At 38.8% G+C, this 19285-nt stretch overlaps 3 protein-coding genes across 3 annotated transcripts in view; all 3 read right to left on the bottom strand.

Annotated features, from left to right (window-relative positions):
* The window catches only part of LOC114511123 (zinc finger protein 350-like), a 200292-nt gene that overhangs the window by 35964 nt on the left and 145043 nt on the right, over positions 1 to 19285 (bottom strand). The gene's annotated exons all lie outside the window — the stretch shown is intronic.
* Positions 1 to 19285, bottom strand: part of ZNF350 (zinc finger protein 350) — a 182586-nt gene that overhangs the window by 25212 nt on the left and 138089 nt on the right. The window lies entirely within an intron of this gene.
* On the bottom strand, positions 6568 to 16711 carry LOC114511131 (zinc finger protein 211-like). The gene is made up of 4 exons (XM_036013270.1): positions 15760 to 16711; positions 14765 to 14891; positions 7398 to 8012; positions 6568 to 7146 (listed from the first exon to the last, which is right to left on the bottom strand). Exons 1-4 carry the CDS (start codon positions 15955 to 15957, stop codon positions 6704 to 6706), a joined length of 1383 nt encoding a protein of 460 aa, XP_035869163.1. The 5' UTR covers positions 15958 to 16711; the 3' UTR covers positions 6568 to 6703.

Genomic DNA, 19285 nt, shown 5'->3' with positions numbered 1-19285 from the left:
AAAGAGAAGAGGAAGAGCAGGAAATTGAAAACTTATTTGAACAAATAATGAAGGAGAACTTTCCCAATCTGGCAAAGGAAAGTGATTTCTAGGAAGCCAAGGAAGCTCAGAGAGTCCCAAAGAAGTTGGACCCAAGGAGGAACACACCAAGGCACATCATAATTACCTTAGCCAAGATTAAAATGAAGGAGAGAAACTTAGAAGCAGTGAGAGATAAGGGGACAGTCACCTACAAAGGAGTTCCCATCAGACTGTCAGCTGATTTCTCAAAAGAGACCTTACAGGCAAGAAGGGGCTGGAAAGAAGTATTCCAAGTCATGGAAGACAAGGACCTACATCCAAGATTGCTCTACTCAGCAAAGCTTTCATTTAGAATGGAAGGGCAGATAAAGTGCTTCCCAGACAAGATAAAGCTAAAGGAGTTCATCATCACCAAGCCCTTATTTTATGAAATGTTAAAGGGACTTATCTAAGAAGATAAAAAATGTACAGTAAAATGACAGCAAACTCACAATTATTAACAACCACACCTAAAACAAAGACAAACTAAGCAAACAACTAGAACAGGAACAGAACCACAGAAATGGAGAGCACACAGAGAGTTATCAGCAGGGGGGTAGAGCGGGAGAGGGGGAAAAGGTACAGAGAATAAGTAGCACTAAGTGGTAGGTAGAAACTAGACAGGGGGAGGGTAAGAATAGTATGGGACATGTAGAAGCTAAAGAACTTACAAGTATGACACATGGACATGAACTAAAGGGGGGGAAATGTGGGTGGGAGAGGGTGTACAGAGTAGAGGGGAGTGAAGAGGGGAAATGGGACAACTGTAATAGCATAGTCAATAAAATATTTTTTTAAAAAGGGACAAAAACAGACCTGGGATGTTTTCTAATTACAAATATGACGGATGACTCCCCTTAGTATCTGTCTTGGTTCATAACAGCTCCAAAAAGCGTAGGGCAGTAGGGCAGAAACAACCCCCCCATTACAACCTATATGGTACTATAGATTACTATGTATATGTTAAAATAAATTACTATTACTAGACTATTTTTCCTTGTTAAGATTTATCACACCCTGACATTACAATCTATTTATTGTCTCCCTCATTCAATCGTAAGTTCCATAAAGGCTGTTTCTTTGCCTGTTTAACTGTTCACTGATATGATTGCAGTGGGTAATACAGTGCCTGGCAGTGTTGTTGCCTGAAAATGCATTTAAAGGATTGAATTACCCCAAACCTAGCATTTGAGATTGAATTCTGAAATAGCCACCACATGGCAAAACAAATTTCCTTTTTATTCTGATAAGCAAGACTCACTGTTTATAAGTTGGATAGGTGGGAAACTATGGGACAGTTATGAGATTAAGAGAAACTACACTGAATAGTGAGAGCAAGAGCCCCACTCCCAGGAGACAGAGAAGGAAAAATGAAGAGAAAGCACATGTCTCAATTCAGCAGGTAACAGTGAAGCTGGAATCTCTGAAATGGTGGCAGCTCTCAAGGGTGATGGTCCTATGCACAGATGCAGAGGCTCTTCTCCACGACATCCCTTAGGGCTCTCACCTTCCATCTCCCATATTCTTCGTTCTTGGAGACTAAGATTCTTGTCATCTCCCTTATCCTACTGAAAATCATTTTTTTTCTCCTTTGCCCAGTTTATATTCAATTAAAGTCTCTAATCACACATAATTTGAGGAGGAAACAACTGTTCCTTACAACTGCCTCAAATGGCTAATTCCTTTCAATGACAGAATGCTAATTAATCATTGTAGCTCCTTCATTCACTTCCAAATCAGTGTATGTTTTTATTTTTCTATACTGGCAAATATCAAATCATGCCTACAAGTGCTTTCCAGTATAACTTTCTGGATGATGAAAACTAACAGATTTCTCCAAGTAGCTATATATTTAGCTACAAAAGTTTGATCATTGCATTGTCAGTGAGATAACCACCAGTCACATATGGCTACTGAGTACTTGAGGGGTGGTAGTGCAACTGAGGAACTGAATTTTTATTTGGTTTTTTAAAATGTAAAATATAAAGAGAAAAAATTGTCAAGAATTTTTCATCTACATGGAGGAGTAAGACTCTGAGCATTAAAAAAGGAACTTGTTGAGGTGCTTAACATTTATTAAGAGTATTCCTCGCCCTCCAAATAATAAGCCCCTTAATTTAATATAACTCCTTAAAATAATTACTCCCTATTTGCTATAGAGTGCATGTGTTTCCCTCAAATCCATTCATTGAAGCCTAGCCCCAAATGTGATGGTCCTAAGCAGTGGGCATTTCAGAGGTGACTAGGTCATAAGGAAGGAATCCTCATGAACTAGATTGCTAACCTTATAAAATGCATCCCAGAGAGCTCCCCTGCTCCTTCTTCCACATGAGGACACAGAGAGGACACAGAGAGGTCTTCTGTGAACCAGGAAGTGGGCACTCAATACACACTCATCTGCCAGTGCCTAGATTTGGCTCTCTGAAGCTTCCAAAACTCTAAGAAATAAATTTCAGCTTTTATAACCACCCAAGCTCTGGTATTGTTTTGTAGCAACTAGGCCAGCCTAAGACTATGTCAATTTCATGAGTCTATATTGACATTTTCTTAATAGATTCGCTGGTGTGTACAGGTGCCTCTTAGAGATAAGATAACCCCACTACTCCTTAATGTTCTCTCCAGGATGCCATGGCCATCTTCTGTTTTGAACAACCCTATTCTCAGCTCCTGGAAGAGAACCAGATGCAACAGAAGTATTGAATATCAGATAAAAACTCAATATAAATTAATGAATCAAGTCACTTTAAGGCTGCTGTTCCATAACTCCCTCTGCAATAATATAAACTTGTAAAAGTTTATGAGCGATGCCCTGGCCAGTGTGGCTCAGTTGGTCAGTGTTGTCCTGTAACTGAAAGGTTGCCAGTTTGATTCCCAGTCAGGGCACATACTCACGTTGCAGGTTTGATATCTGGTCTGGGAACTTGTGGGCCAAAAATAGAAATGCCTTATGGACACCCCAGTGCCTCCTTTTTAAGAGATGGTCACAAGCGCAGAGCTACTACTTACGTTTTTAGAAGCTGGTACCTATCCAAGAACAACTAGGCATGGGATGCATTGTACTCATCAGTATGGGCAAAAAAAATAAATTTACTGTGCCTTTGAGTTGTGAGACAGGGACACCTAGGGTATAGCCAGTTTCCATGATGTCTGGTGTCCATACTGGCAGAGAAGACCCTAGACCCTTGTGCTTCTCCTTTACTCTCACACTACTCCCACCACCACAAAAAGGCACTACAAACATACACTACACCACATACACCACAAAATAAGGCTTTTGCTATATTTGCTATGCAGTGTTTCATGTCCCCCTAAAATTCACCCATCAAAGTCTAACCCCAAATGTGATGGTACTATGAAGTGGGCATTTCAGAGGTGATTATGTGAGGAGGGTGGAATCCTCATGAACTGGATTGCTACCCTTATAAAAAGACATCCCAGAGAGCTCCTTGTCCCTTCCTCCATGTGAGGACACAGAGAGATGACTGTCTTCTATGAAACAGGAGGCGGCACTCACCACACCAATCTGCCAGTGCCTTGAGCTGGAATACCCAACTGCTAGAGGTGTGAGAAATAAATTTCAGCCCTGGCTGGTGTGGCTCAGTGGATTGAGTGCTGACCTGAGAACCCAAGGGTCACTGGTTCAATTCCAAGTCGGGGCACATGCTTGGGTTGGAGACCAGGGGCCCAGTGAGGGGCACATGGGAGGCAACCACACATTGATGTTTCTCTCCCTCTCTTCCTTCCTTCTTTCCCCTGTCTCTATTAAGAAAAAAGGAAACAGAAATTTCTGCTTTTATAAACCACCCAGTCTATGGTACTATCTTCTTTTTTTTAAGTTTTAAAATTTTCATTTACTTATTTTTACTTTGTGATTATTATCTTTATGTAGGAAGGGAGGGGAAAAGAGAGGGAGAGAAACATCAATGTACGAAAGAAACATCATTCAGTTGCTTCTTGCATGCTCCCCAACTGGGGATTCTGAACCTACAACACAGTGTAGGTAAGGGATTTGGAATTCAGGAGAGAGGTTAATCAGATATAAACTGCAATCTGGCAATTTCCCTAACATCCTTTCATTTTCTTTATCTGTGCCCTGGGCTGCAGGTTGTCTAATTAGAAATCTATTTGAAAAAATAATGAAAGTACACTCCGCTAATTTGGTGAAGGAAACAGACCAATGCAAGTCCATGAAGCACAAAGAGTCCCAGAGAAGATGGATAAAAAGGCCTACTCCAAAACATATCATAATTAAAGTGCCAAAGGTTAAAGATAAAGAGGAAATGTTTTTTTCTTAAAGATTTTATTTATTTTTAGAGAAGGGGGAGGAACAGTAACATTGACGTGTGAAAGATACATAGACTGGTTGCCTCTTGCATACTCCCAACTGGGAACCTGGTCTGCAACCCAAGCATGTGCCCTGACTGGGAATTGAACGGGCACCCTTTGGTTAAGAGTCTAACACTCAATTCACTGAGCCACACCAGCCAGGGCTACAGAGGGAATCTTCAAAGCAGCAAGAGAAAAGTAGTTAAGTTATCTACAGGGGAGTTACCATATGATTGTCAGCTGATTTTCTCAAAACAAACATTGCAGCCCTGGCTGGTGTGGCTCAGTGGATTGAGCAAGGGACTGCAAAGCAAAGGGCTGTTGGTTCGATTTCCAGTCAGGGCACAGGCCTAGGTTGCAGGCCAGGTCCCTCAATGGGATGCATATGAGAAGCAACCACACATTGATGTTTCTCTCCCCCCCTTTTTCTCTTCCTTCCCCTCTCTCTAAAAATAAATAAAAATCTTTTAAAAAAATCAGTTTAAAGTCATTGAAATATAATTCAAAATTTGAAAAACATTAAAAGCAGCAACGTAATACAGGAGTTAAAGAAAATCTTAATACTTACGAGAAATGTAGAAATCTCCTATAAATGAAAATAATCTCCAGCACCCTGAAATCGGCAAAATGATCATAGGAGTGGTCTGACACTGTTGATAAACTACTGGCAGAAGACTGTACAATGATTTCTTGTCCATGAAACTTCTTCCCCACTATATCAAACCTCTCTCCACCCTCCCTTTACTGAGGTTTCTTAAAATCCTCAGGATCCACGTTTGTCACTCCTGAGTGCTGCTAAGTTTATGTTTCTATATCATCTATCACCCAACAATTTATGAAAACAAAAACTAATCTCTTTCAATTCTTGGCTACTCCTTCAATAAAGCTACTGAACACACCTGGTTACGATCACATATCTTTATTCACTGATGTATATCACAGACCTAGATAAACCTCTGAAGCAGTGAAGCAATTAGTAATGGATTAGTAAAGCAATGAAACAAAATACTATGGCTATTTTTCCACAATTCTAAATTTTTCTGCTCAAACCTTGTATCTTTCTCACCTCACTTTTTCCCCCTAAAATTCTAATGAATAAAAAAGACTGACACTTGTAGAAACAAAAATTTTATGATAGCCCCATTTCCAGCACAGCTATACTTCACAAATTTTTTCACCTCTTAGAACTCACTGTTCATTTATTACCACACATTTAGACTTACCTATTCTCAGCCTTCAGAGCCTTTTGTCTAGCCTAGATGGATATGAGCAGGAATGTAAGTTTGGAAAAAAATGCTCAGTTAATTTTTGCACCAAACTGTCTCCACAGAGACAGAGATACCTTGAGATACAACATAAACATAAAAGTTGTTCATGTCTTTATGCTTGTAGGTCCCAAAACTGTGCATAATCTATCCCATGCAATAAATTGAGCACCCAAGACTAAAGACTTAGGAAAAAGGCCTTGAATATTTTTCAAACCAATGGAGATTAACTTGGCAGTTCTTGTATTGGTGACCTGTACACTAAAAAATTATCACTGTTATATAAAAAAAAGCATGTCCCAAAAAGGCTGTCCGTCTGCAAGATGACAGCAGAACTCAGTCAAGTTTCTCTGGGCCAAAAGTCAGTCAAGTCTGCGCCAACTAGTAGGAGTGGAAGGAATAAAGCCCTAAAAAGTTAGGCTACTCCTAATTTTCTTCCACAAATCAGAGAACGGTTACCTTCTCTGAACACATTATGATGACGATGCATCAGTCTCTGGGAACACTTACAGGTACTGCAGATAAAATAACTTCAGCACAGAAAATTGCAGTCACATGAATCTAGAAAGGGACCTGGGTAAATGAAGAAAGTACATCACTGACATACATGCTTCCTTTGTAAAAAAAAAGTTTATGGGGAAGTGCTCTACTGTTTATGTTCGATTGTATGAGATTTGTTACACAAACAAAGCTTCTTTCAAAGAGTTCGCCTACAACCCTGGGTATGGCTCAGTGGACTGAGTGCTGACCTGCAAACCAAAGGATAACTGGTTTAATTCCCAATCAGGACACATGCCTGGGTTCTGGGCCATGTCTTTGGTAGGGGGTGCTTGAGAAGCCACCACACATTTATGTTTCTCTCCCTATCTTTCTCCCTCCCTTTCCCCTCTCAAAAAATAAATAAAATCTTTTTTAAAAAATCCCTACACTAGGAACACACACACACAAAAAAATCCCTGTACATTTCATACACATTTAAGACCTTCTCCCCATGTGCTCTTATGTGCGGAAGATTAGAATTTAAGCTAAAAGATACCCCACATTAACTATATTTATAAGGTTTTTTGTACTGTGTGAACTCTCTGATGATAACGAAGGCCAGTGCTATAGGTAAAAGATTTCCCACATTCACTGCATTTATAAGGCCTTTCTCCTGTGTGAACTCTCTCATGACAACGGAGGCCAGTGCTATGGCTAAAAGATTTCCCACATTTACTGCACTCATGAGACTTCTCTCCAGTATGAACTCTCTGGTGACGATGAAGTTGGTTTTGGATGAAAGATTTCCCACATTCACTGCACTCATAAGGCCTTTCTCCTGTGTGAAGTCTCTGATGTATTTGAAGGGAATCATTCCTGGTAAAAGATTTCCCACATTCACTGCATTCATAAGGCCTTTCCCCAGTATGAAGTCTCTGATGACAATAAAGGTTATAGATTCTTTTAAAACATTTCCCACATGCACTGCATTGATAGGGCCTTTCACCAGTGTGTACTGTCTGATGACAACGAAGTTCATTCTTTCGGATGAAGATTTCCCACATTCACCGCACTCATAAGGCCTTTCTCCAGTATGAACTCTCTGATGAGAATGAAGTTCACTGTTTCAGATGAAAGATTTCCCACATTCACTGCACTGATACACCCCTTCTCCAGTAGGAGCTCTCTGATGTACATAAAGAGAATGGTTCCTAGTAAAAGATTTTCCACATTCATTGCACTGATATAGCCTTTGTCCAGCCTTACCTCTCTGATAACAAAAAGTAGGAATTCCAGTAAAATATTTTCCACAATCATGGCACACAAAACACTGTCTTCCAGCAGAAATACCCTTCTTCTGAACATATGTGTAGTTGCACCCAACAGTTTTTTCACATTCATTCAGGGTTTCATGATTTTTTGGTTTGATAATCCCTTGAGACATAGAGATTTCATCCGGCCTCTCCCTGGTGTAAATAACCTCTTGATGGAGTTGTTCTGACTTGGTAAGGATATCCAATTCAATCTCCCTACAGGTAAAAAGCTCGTGGGACACATTATAATTATAACCCTTAGCCAGTGACATCCTGTCCACATCACTTATGAAAGGCTTCTCTCTCACATGGTGCGCCTGTTGGTGGTGACACTTTGTACTGAAATAAAATTGTGCTGCACGTGTCCCACACCTCAATAGTTTCTGGCTGTGTTGTGTTTCCTGATGCTCACTCAAGTGGAAAATACGTCTCAAGATGGGTCCACAACTTTCACAGGGGTGGCTTTTCCAGCAAGGCAAAGCTACCCTGAGATTTTTTGCCTCTGCAACTCTAACAGGAACATTCTGTTCAATTGGTGCTTCCACATCCTCTGCTCCACAACAGGAACCTGAACAAAAGGAAAAGCTGGTGAAGCATACGTTGACCTTATAAAAAAAAGAATATCCTCATCACACATGGCCAACTCTTACAGCTAGGGATGATTCTAAAACCATTTTTAATACAAATGAGACAGACAATGAAGAAATGGCTGTTATACTTTACTTAGCCCCAAAGGTCAGTTAGTGGTGGTGACCTGACCAAGGAGGTGACACAAGCTTAGGATGAAACACAAGGAAGACAGACTAGATCTACTAGTGGTTCTTCCACAAATGGCTTCCTGTAGGACCTTCCAACTGGTGATGTGAGGGTGTATAGGATAATTTGAATGAACTCAGACACATCAACATCAATTGCACTAGAGCATAAATATGTAACTTAGAACAGAGTAGTTGACAAAGTATCAACAATAAACAAGAATAAGTAGGATGGGAAGGACCTGGTAATGGTAACAAAACAGGTCCCTAGTCATGACCTTAGCAAAGCCCATGCCTCAAACCCTCTCCAACGACCCTTCGACAAGGCACAACTGCCTCTGGGTCCATGGGTCCACTCTGCCATGGATGGAGTCATGTTTCTTTTGGGTTGCACAAATGATTCTTCCCCTTAAATCCCAATTGAGCCATTACAGATGATATAAATTATAAGAGAAAAAACTGAAGAGGTAGACAGCCAGCAGTGGGGTAGAACATCAAAGCACAAAAGGTACCACAGAAAAAAGATCTATGTGAGTGACTTCAAGAAGATAACTGATTAAGAAATACTAGAATTCTCCCTTCTTTCAGAACAAGTGAATAGCTATCCACAAACAGAATCACTCATGGGACAATGGAACAAAAATCTAATTAAGACTAATAAAAAAATCAGTCCTGACAAGGTGGTGACTCAGTTGGTTAGTATGTCATCCTGATACACCAACATTGCAGGTTCAATACTGTCAGGGCACATACAAGAAGCAACCAATGAATGCATAAATAAGTGAAATAACAAAGTCATGATTTTTTCTCTTTCTTCCTCTTCCCTGTCTTTCTAAAATCAATTAACAAACAAACAAACAAATCAAAAGACAAGCATCAAAGCAAAAGTACAAAAAACATAGAACAGCATAGAAAGGATGACTAGAAGATGGGTTAGCAAACACGTTTGAAGATAGCTACAGTCAAAAACAAAGGTCTTGCAACCACAGTAACTGCTCTAAGGTTGAACTTAGTGGGCTGTTCTGTGAAAAACAATAAACATTTTTGTTTTAAGAATAGAAGCAGCCCCTGCAACATCTGTGAACTTCCCACAGTTTACACATCAGGGGACCCTGAAGAGTTTCTTGGCATGAAATACAGAACAAATCCCTTTGTCTACAACCTAGTCTAAAAAGAAAACAAAAATCAGTATTTCCCCAGCAATATTTGTTTCAGAGACTCTCCAAAACCCTCAACTGTTATTGAAAAGAAATGCTGCCTAAGCAACTATGTACTAGTACATTTTTTGTTATTCTGACATCAGCTCATGCAGCATCAAGGAAACTAGGCTGCTGGAACTTGTCTCAAGACTGAAACACAACACAGACTCAGCCAACCCATAAATCCACATATAGATGGATCTATTCCTCTAGCTAGAATGGGTCCATAAAAGTGAAAGGAGTTACTGCTTCAACAGATGCATAGACATCAATACAGGATTTAAAAGAAGTACTAAAAACAAGGACAATATCAAGAGAACATAATAATTTTCCAGTAATCGATATGGAACAAATGGATATCAATGTCTAAAAAGGCCAGAACAACTTCTTGTAGATCAAATAAAAAAATTCTAAATAGAAACTCAATTACAAAGGGAAGTATTATTCTTACTAGTAAAGGTGAGAATGAATTCAAATTCACTATACTGTAGCAGTGGACTGGTGAAATGTATATTACATTACTATAATAAAAGTTAAAAATTAAAGCTAGTAAAAAAAAGCTAACATTCTATACCTTATTAGATTCACAATAATAAAAATATAAATTGTGATATTAAAAAATATAAAGGGAAATGTCATAGAGAGTGAAAAGGTAGAATTTTTTGGAACCAATGCAAGTGTTATCAGGATAAAATAAACTGTAAAGTGTATGAGTTGTTTCATGTAAGTCTTTTGCAAATCACCAGCTAAAATGTGTGTAATAACTATACAAAAGAGAAAAGAGTCAAATCACTATACAAACTCATCAAATCATGAGGGAAGACCTGAAGACAGGAAGACAAAGGAAGAAATTGCAGTAGGAAGAAACCAGTGAAATGATGGCTCTTTAAACAAATTCTCCAATCAAACGACATATAGTGGCCCTGACTAGATGACTCAGTGGGTCGGGCACCCTTCCACAAACTGCTGGATCCTTCCAAGTCACTGGTTGGATTCCCAGACAGGGCTCATGTCTGGTACAGAGCCAGATCACAGGGTTTGGGGGTGTGTGCAAGAGACCAATGTTTCTCTCCCTGTCTTTCTCCTGTCCTTCATCTTTATAAGTAAATAAATAAATAAATAAATAAATAAAATCTTTTTTAAAAAGACACAGAACTGAAGGGCTTTTTAAAAAAGAAACACAATATATGCTACCTAGAAGAAACAGTACACCTTTATGGACACAATCAGGCTAAAAATAAAGAAATATAAAAAATATTTCATGCAAATGAAACCAAAACACAGCAGCTGTAGATGAGATTCTATCAGGACAAAAAGACTATTTCAAAAACTGTCACAAGTGAGTAAGGTCACAGCCAAATGAAAAAATAAGTCAATTCATCATCAGGATAACAATTTTAAGTATCATGTACTAAACAACACAAGAAACAAATATATTAAGTAAATAATATCAGATCTGAAGGCAGAAAAAGAAACCAAACATTAGCAGGTAACTTCAATATTAACCCTTGAAAAACAAGTAGATCATCCCATTCAAAAGAAATAAGGAGTTATTGAAGATTGACTACAGTTTAGAGCAAACAGTACAAATAGATATATAAAGAACATTCCATTCAATAGCAGCAAAGGATACATTCTTCTCAAGCATACATGAAACATTCTCCAGGTACATTATATGTTAGGTCAAAAAATCAAGTCTCAAACTTTCAGAAAAAATCACATCAAGTTTCCTATTTGATATTGATCACAATCTATGAATCTTGAAATCAATTTTAGTTCCAAGAAATCTTGATTATTTACAAATATGTTGAGTCAGGGCACATGCCTGGGTTGCGAGCCAGGTCCCTGTTTGGGGTCATGTGAGAAGTGAACTAATCAATGTATCTCTTGCAAACATTGGGGTTTCTCTCCGTCTCTATCTCCCTCCCTTTCTCTCTCTCTAAAAATAAATAAATATAATCTAAAAAAAACAAATATGATGACAACAAACTCACAGTTATTAACAACAGAACCTAAGATAAAAACAAAAACAAACTAAGCAAACTAGGACAGGAACACAATCATAGAAATGGAGAATCACGGAGGGTTGTCAGCAGGGGAGTGGGAGGGGGAGGGAGGGGGAAAGGTACAGAGATTAAGTAGCATAAATGGTAGGTAGAAAATAGACAGAGGGAGGTTAAGAATAGTGTAGGAAATGTAGAAGCCAAAGAACTTATATGTTAGACCCATGGACATGAACTAAAGGGGGAAAATGTGGGTGGGAGAGGGTGTGCAGGGTGGAGAGGAATAAAAGGGGTAAAATGGGACAACTGTAATAGTATAATCAATAAAATATATTAAAAATAAATAAATAACCAATGTTTAAAATGAAATAAATTTTCTTTATTTTAATAAGTTGGGAGGAAGGAAGGAAGGCAGGCAGGCAGGCAGGCAGCAGTAGGCAGACACAGATGACCTTGTGTGTCTAGCTCCAAGGAATTCAATGTTCCCTTTAGGCAGCAGAAAGTTAATATTTTTAAGCAATAAAATAACATGACCACGTTTGAAAAACAATATGTTGAAATTAAACAAAACACTCCTGAACAATCAAGGACAAGAGAAAAAAAAAAAAACAAAAGACAACTTTAAAATAACCTCTAGATGTGGGGGAGGGGGAAAACTCTAGGGGGAAAGTAAATAGAAACACAATCTACCAAAGCTTATGAATAAAATGCACAAAATACAATTTAAGAATTTTATACTGATGTGTAAATTAAGAGAAAAGGCCTTGCTCTGAGTGGTGTAAAGTGAACTGAGCACTGGCCTGTGAACTGAAAGGTTGCTGGTTCAATTCCCAGTCAGGGCACATGCTTGGGTTGTAGGCCAGGTCACCAGTGGGGGTTACTCAAGGGGCAACTACACACTGATGTTTCTCTCCCTCTCTTTCTCCCTCCCTTCCTTTCCCTAAAAATAATTTTTAAAAAAATGTCAAATTCCCACTATAAACTTCTGAAATTAATAAACAACTTCAGATTCCTGCCGGGTAGCAGAGTTGGTAAGAGCATGATCCCAATGTGATAAGACTGTGAGTTCTATTCCCCATCAGGGAACATGCACAGGGCAGCCAATGAAGGCAGACATGAGTGGAACTGCAGACCAATGTTTCTCTCTCTGTCTCTCTTCCTTTCCCTAAAATCAATAAATAAAAAATGTTTAAAAATACATAAATAAATTGAAAAAATTTACAGGATACACCACCAACATACAAAACTCAGTTTTATTTCCACGCACTAATAATAAATTATTTGATAAAGAAATGAAGAGCCATGGCCAGGTTGCTCAACTGGTTGGAGCATTGTCCAAAACATACAAAAGGTTGTGGGTTTGATTCCAGGTCAGGGTACACAAGTGGTTGCTGGTTGGGTCCAAAACTGGGGAGTATGTAGGAGGCAACAAGTAATTTTTCTCTTTCACATCCATGATTCTCCCTCTCATTCTAAAATCAATATACATTTCCTTAGGTCAGTATTACAAAGTAAATAAAGAAATGAAGAAGGTAGTTAACTTTATAATAGATCAAAAACAATAGAGTACATAGGAATAAACTCAAACAAAACAGTTGAAATGTCTATACATTAAATATGAGAAAAAAAGTGATAAAAGACAAGGAAGAGAAGACAAATAAATGCAAAGACAGCTGATGTTCTTGGATTTTAAAGTATAATATTGCTAAAATGTGTATAGTACCAAAATCAGCCTATAGATGAATTACAATTTTTACGGTAAATGGAATTTTACACATAAAAAAATCTTGAAATGCATAGAACATCAAAAGACTTCAAATGGAAGTACAAGGAATGTTGTGCAAGAACAAACTTGGTGGCATCGGACTTCAATCTATTAAAAAGCCAAAGCACCTAACTAGTGTGTTATCAAAATGAACAAAGAAATACAGAGAATAGAACAGACAACACAGAAATAAAGACAGGCACAGACATTAAAGTAATCTTTGACAAAAAAATGCAAGATGTATGAGAAAGAAAAGAGAGTTTTCTTAATGAATGGTGCTGGAAAAAACTGACATTCACATGTAAAACAAGGAAAATGGAAACCACTGATAAAAATGAGCTCAAATTGCATGAAAAAATTAAATGTCACTCCTAAAACTTTAAACTCCTTCAAGACAAACTAGGGAAGAAGTTTTAGAGATTTGTTTTTTATAATCTATGTAACTTTTTAAAAAGATTTTATTAGTTCTTTTCAAGACAGCACAAGAGAGAAAAAGAAAGGGAGACACATCAATATGATAGAAAAACATTGATCTGTTGCCTCTGAACATGCCCACAAACTGGAGCTCTGAACAGCAACACAGGCATGTGCTCTGATTGGGAATCCAACAGGTGGTAACCTTTCCATTTGCAAGACTACCCTCAACTCACTAAGCCTCACCATTCAATGCTGCATATTTGTTTTTTAAATGATCTTCTGAATGTGAGAAGAACCACTGGGCAAAAAAGCAAATATAAACAATCCTGACTACAACAAATGAAAAAGTTTCTTTACAAAACAACAGCTATTAACATAGTGAAATGTAAAAGCAAACCTGATGACTGTGGTTCACTGGTTAGGTGTCATCCTGGAAAACAAAAGGTGACCTGTTGTTTTCCTGGTAAGGTCACAGGACTTGGTTGGGGTGGAAGAGAGGCAAAGGATCAATGTTTCTCTCCCACTGGGCTGTTTCTCCCTCTCTTTTTCCTTCCTTTCACCTCTATCTAAAAATAGAAATCAATAATATCTACAAAAAATAATAATAATAAAAAGAAAAAACAGGCAATCTCAGGACCAAATAAAATACTGACAAACTATATAAAAACATGGCTTGGAGATACTGTATGTTCAGTTCAATAAAAGTAACAAAATTTATTGATTTCCCAATGACTAATAAAGTTATGCCAATACTACATGGCAGGTTATTAAAAAAGTAACACCTTACTCTAAATAAAACTCCATATAACTTAATTAAAAATAACTCATCAGTAAATACTGATAACCAGCACCTGAACCTGCTGAAACACCAACAACAACAGCCTTATTAAATACAGGGTTGCCAAATGTATTGAAAATTTTTAAAAAATACAGTATCTGTGTAGCAAAAAAGCCATGTAACAGTAGGTGAAAAAGAAATTAATGTATAAAATATATAAGGGTTCAAAAGATTCCTTAAACTCCCCACACACACACGAAAAAAAATATGTAACTACTCAGAAAAATGGAAAATCAAGCAGTACTTACACTGACATGTGGGAGAGAGCGCCCCCCCTAGAAAGCACCAGGCATAAGGAAATGCAAAGCCCAGTCTTTATCCATGGCGAGAGTGAGGGTCTTACCCAGTGAGGATGCTAGTTCAAAATTGTCCAGCATCACATCCAAGTACAGGCATCTCTGATCTTCATTAAGCAGACACCATTCTTCCCCGGAGAAGTACAAGGCAATGTCCGCAAAGGTCACACCAACCTGTCAGAATTGAGACAAATGAACCCAGGGCTGTTTGAGAATCACAGTCCTAATCCTTACACATCCTAACCACGATCAATTTCCTCCAGGGCTCCCCAGTGCAGTGCGGACATCAGGCCCTAATGCCAGGGCTGGCTGCTCTCTTCTTACAACCCCATTCAGTACTGTTCACACATTCAACAGCAGCAGCTTGTTGGGGGGACACGGGATGGCAGATCAACGCCATCTAAGCCTTGGTCCATAACTGCGGGGTCCCATCTTCCCTGACAAGCAATTCCACTGAGTCTCCTAGATCGTGCCTCCAAGGTACAATCACCGTTATGCCCTCACACCAGGGCCTAGGACCATCAGCTCACACTTCCTCTAGCTGTGCACACCACTGTGGAATGTCTGCCTCCTTCACATCTTCGAATCCCAGGTTCACTCTCTCAGCTCCGTCACCTTTCTGCTCCATAGCACAGGTATCACTCTGGACTCGCCAAAGAACTACGCATATGGCATCCAGAGAGGACTTGACAGGCTCCAGCAGCACGATCCAGCACAACCCGTTTTCTAACGGGTCCCATAGCCCACCAAAGCCCCGAATGAGGCGCTCAAGTCCTCCCTGCCTGCCTCATGAGCTTTCCTTCAACAGTCACCAATCAGATCATCATGGGAAATCCAGATATGAATATCTCCGTTCACTTTGCATCGTACTTGCTGTGTCCTAAAAAACCACAACACTCTCTCCAATGAGCTTTTCTCAAGGTCCTCCACGCAGGTCCTGGGTGGCAGGACATTCGTACACCCGGACATTAGGGTTCGCTGTGGTGAGGCGCCGGTGGCGGGAAGGTGTGAGGGGACTTGCATTGAGGGGACTTGCACTCACCTCTGCGGGGCGTCTCCTCAAGGCCGCCAAAGGACACCGTGAGAGAGGCTGGGAGGTAGCAAAAGTACAGGAGGACGCCCCCGGCTTGACTTCCCCTGTCTCCGCCCTGGCGCGGGTCACATGGGAAGTGTCGCCCAGCTTCTTGCTATCTTGTGTGCTGTGTGGACCGCGACTATGGCGCCTTTCCCGCCCCGGCATCTCCACCCGCACTCAGAGACCTGGAGCTTCAGAGCACAAACTTCAGCGGATTATGGCTGAAGCAAAATGCCCGCTGCAGGGAGACTCCGGAAGTCCCGCCCCTGTCGGGCTCTCCCAACGGAAATGTCTTTTCGACCCCTCACTGGGTAGGCGTGGCGCTATCCCTCTCAGGGTGTTATGGGTAATTTGGGTCTGAGCGGCCTAGGCTGAGATCAGAGGTTTTCCCACATCGCTTCCGCAGAAAAGGCCAAGAGCCACCTCTTGGGGTGCTGGGAAATGACAGATGGTCAGGAAAGTCACATCTTACAAATGGCTAATGAAAGTTGTCTTCCTTTCCTGGTGAAGGGGCTTGAGTCCATATTAATAAACACACATTATCTGTGAGCCCAGTATAGCCAGTCATAATAAAAGAGGTATGTCTGGATTGCAGAGTCTGGAAAATTTTCTCACACAGATGACCTACTTACACCATCATATATAATACAAGGCTGTAGGATGAGCCTTTGAAAAAAAAAAAACAACTAAGATTCACAATATAAGCATTAAATAGAATTCTATTGTTCAGTTATAATTTGAATATCAATTAAGAGAAATGTTTTAAAAGTGGGAGAATTGAATTCTGAGTTTAATTATTGCTAATTGGTATTTTTAATGTGTAAATCCTATTGTATTTATCATAGTAAAAGAGAATTTGTCCTTTACAGATATATTTGAGACATCAGGTGAAATGATATTTCAGGCATTCTCAATGTTTTCAGATTACAAACATTTATAAATCAAATTTAAGGTAAATGAAGTATGTATTTATAATGAACTTTTACCTATGTATATATAGCTCAGTAACTTTTAAAAATCACATGACTATTATAAGAAGGTATGAGCATGCATATGTGCAGTAAACAATAAATTCAATTATGATTAGGTAAAAGGCTTTTCCTATTTTAAATTCAAAGCAAATGTGACACTGAAATAGAAAGCAAATTTTGAAAAATCCTTAACTAAGTAACGTCTTAGAAGAGTTGGGGAAAAAAATTTGGAAATCGTTTTTAAATGAACATAATCTCTAGCATCCTGAAACTGGCACATAGGAAGTAGTCTGACACTGTTGGGAAACTACTGACGTGGGAAGACCTTACAGCATTTTCTTGTCCATGAAACATCTTCCCCATTAAATCAAATCTCTTTTCCCTCCTTTAAATGTGTGTTCTTAAAGTCCTCAGGGTTCACAGACTTATCATTCCTGAGTGCTGGTCAATTTATGTTTCCACATAACCTGTCAGCTAGCAACGTATTAAAACATGGAATATTTTCTTTTTGGATTGTTGGCTGCTCCTTCAACAAAGCCTTTGATCAACTCCGGTTGTGATCACATTTCTTTAATCACTGCTGTATAATATACACCTAGTTCAGCCTCTGAAGCAGTGAGGTAATTAGCAAATGATTATTAAAGCAGTGAAACATAATGCCATGCCTACTTTTCCACTATTCTAAGTTTATCTCCCCACACCTTAATATATCTTTCTCATCTCATTTTCCCCTCAAATTCTAATGAATAAAAAGAACTGACACTTTGTAGAAATAAGAATTTCATCATACTCAAGTCTGGAGCATAGCCATAGTTCAAGTAAATTCTCTCACCTCTTAGAACTCACTGTCCATTTATTAGCACATATTGAAACCTAACTGTTGTCAGGTTTCAGAGCCTTTTGTCTTCTAGCTATTAAAAAAATGCTCATTTTAGGGGTATAAGGGTGTTAATGGTAATGCAAAAAAAAAGGAATAAATTTTTTTAAATATTAAAAAAGAAAAATTATTTAGAGATTTTACATAATGTGATCAAAAGCTTTCAGAAAAGGAAAAATAAAAACTACTAAAAAGTGAAAAGTTAAAAATGTTTATTTTAGCCCTGGCTGGTGTGTCTCACTGGTTTGAGTGCTGGCCTGTGAACCAGAAGCTACATGGGTCAATTTGCAGATGGGTTATATAAGTTAAAGAAGGTTTACAAAGAGATCTTGAAATTACATAGATTAGCTAAATAATGAATTAAATTAGGCAAATGAATCTAAATATCAAAAGTAAGCTAATATAGAATTTGGTTCTATTTCAGTATGTTAAATAGGAAAAAATTTTATCTGCCTAGAAGGTGAGACTCTGTTTTAATAAAATATTTATGTGCCATATTATGTTAATCAGATACTTGATTAAATTTAAAGAAAATCATTTCCCTCAATCATAAGACCTGAAATTTTTCCAGAATCTATTAATGTTTTACATTTCTATTATCACCTTCAGTAAATGAATAATGAAATACTATTTCATAACAATATATAATCCTCAGGTCAAATATGTTTGGCAAGCTTCCCAGAGTTTAAAATTTAAAAGACTGCCCTGGCTGGTGTGACTAAGTGGATTGAGCACTGCCCTGCTAACCAGAGAGTCAAGGGTTCAATTCCTGGTCATGGCACATACCTACGTCCCCAGTTGAGGGCATGTGAGAACCAACCGATCAATGTATCTCTCATGCACTGTTTCTCTCCCTCTCTCCCTCCATTATCCTCTCTGTGAAAATAAATAAACAAAATCTTCTTAAACATAAAGACTTTCTTGATGTAGAAACATCTTTGAAATATTTAAATGGGTCTCTAAAATATCTCAAGGATTTATTCTTTCTCCTTATAATAGAGAAATTTTGAACTAATTAGGCCTATTTCATATGCTTAACACACATGAGAAGTTTTGCTAATTAAAGAATTAGTAACTAGAGAGAGTTCCAGTCAAGATGGAGGCATAGGTAGAAACCCTTCCCTTATTGGCAAAACCAAAAGGAAGATAACAACTAATCTAAAATCAATAAACAAACAGAACAGCCAGAAAATCAAACTGCATGGAACTCTGACAACCAAGGAATTAAAGAAAAAGTCAAGCCTGGCTGGCGTAGCTCAGTGGATTGAACGCAGGCTGCGAACAAAAGTGTCGCAGGTTCGATTCCCAGTCAAGGTACCTGCCTGGGTTGCAGGCCATGACCCCCAGCAACCGCACATTGATGTTTCTCTCTCTCTCTTTCTCCTTCCCTTCCATCTCTGAAAATAAATAAATAAAATCTTTAAAAAAGAAAAAGAAAAATTCAACCAGAACAATCAGACCAGGAAGGCGGTGGACTGCTCTGGCTGGCTTAGAAAAACTGAGGTGACGTGGTGGATCTTGGGGGCAGGGATGGCTGCAGCAAGGTAGTGCAGGCAGGGATGACCTAAGTGGAAACTGAGACTCAGAGTTGACTGTGAACTATGGCAGTTGTCACTGTGGGAGAAAATCCCAGCTTCACATGAGA

Source organism: Phyllostomus discolor, chromosome 12 (genome assembly GCF_004126475.2).
Source record: "Phyllostomus discolor isolate MPI-MPIP mPhyDis1 chromosome 12, mPhyDis1.pri.v3, whole genome shotgun sequence".
In the NCBI taxonomy this organism is placed as follows: domain Eukaryota; kingdom Metazoa; phylum Chordata; class Mammalia; order Chiroptera; family Phyllostomidae; genus Phyllostomus; species Phyllostomus discolor.
Note: the sequence above shows the minus strand (reverse complement) of the source record. Positions and strands in the feature narration are given on the sequence as shown.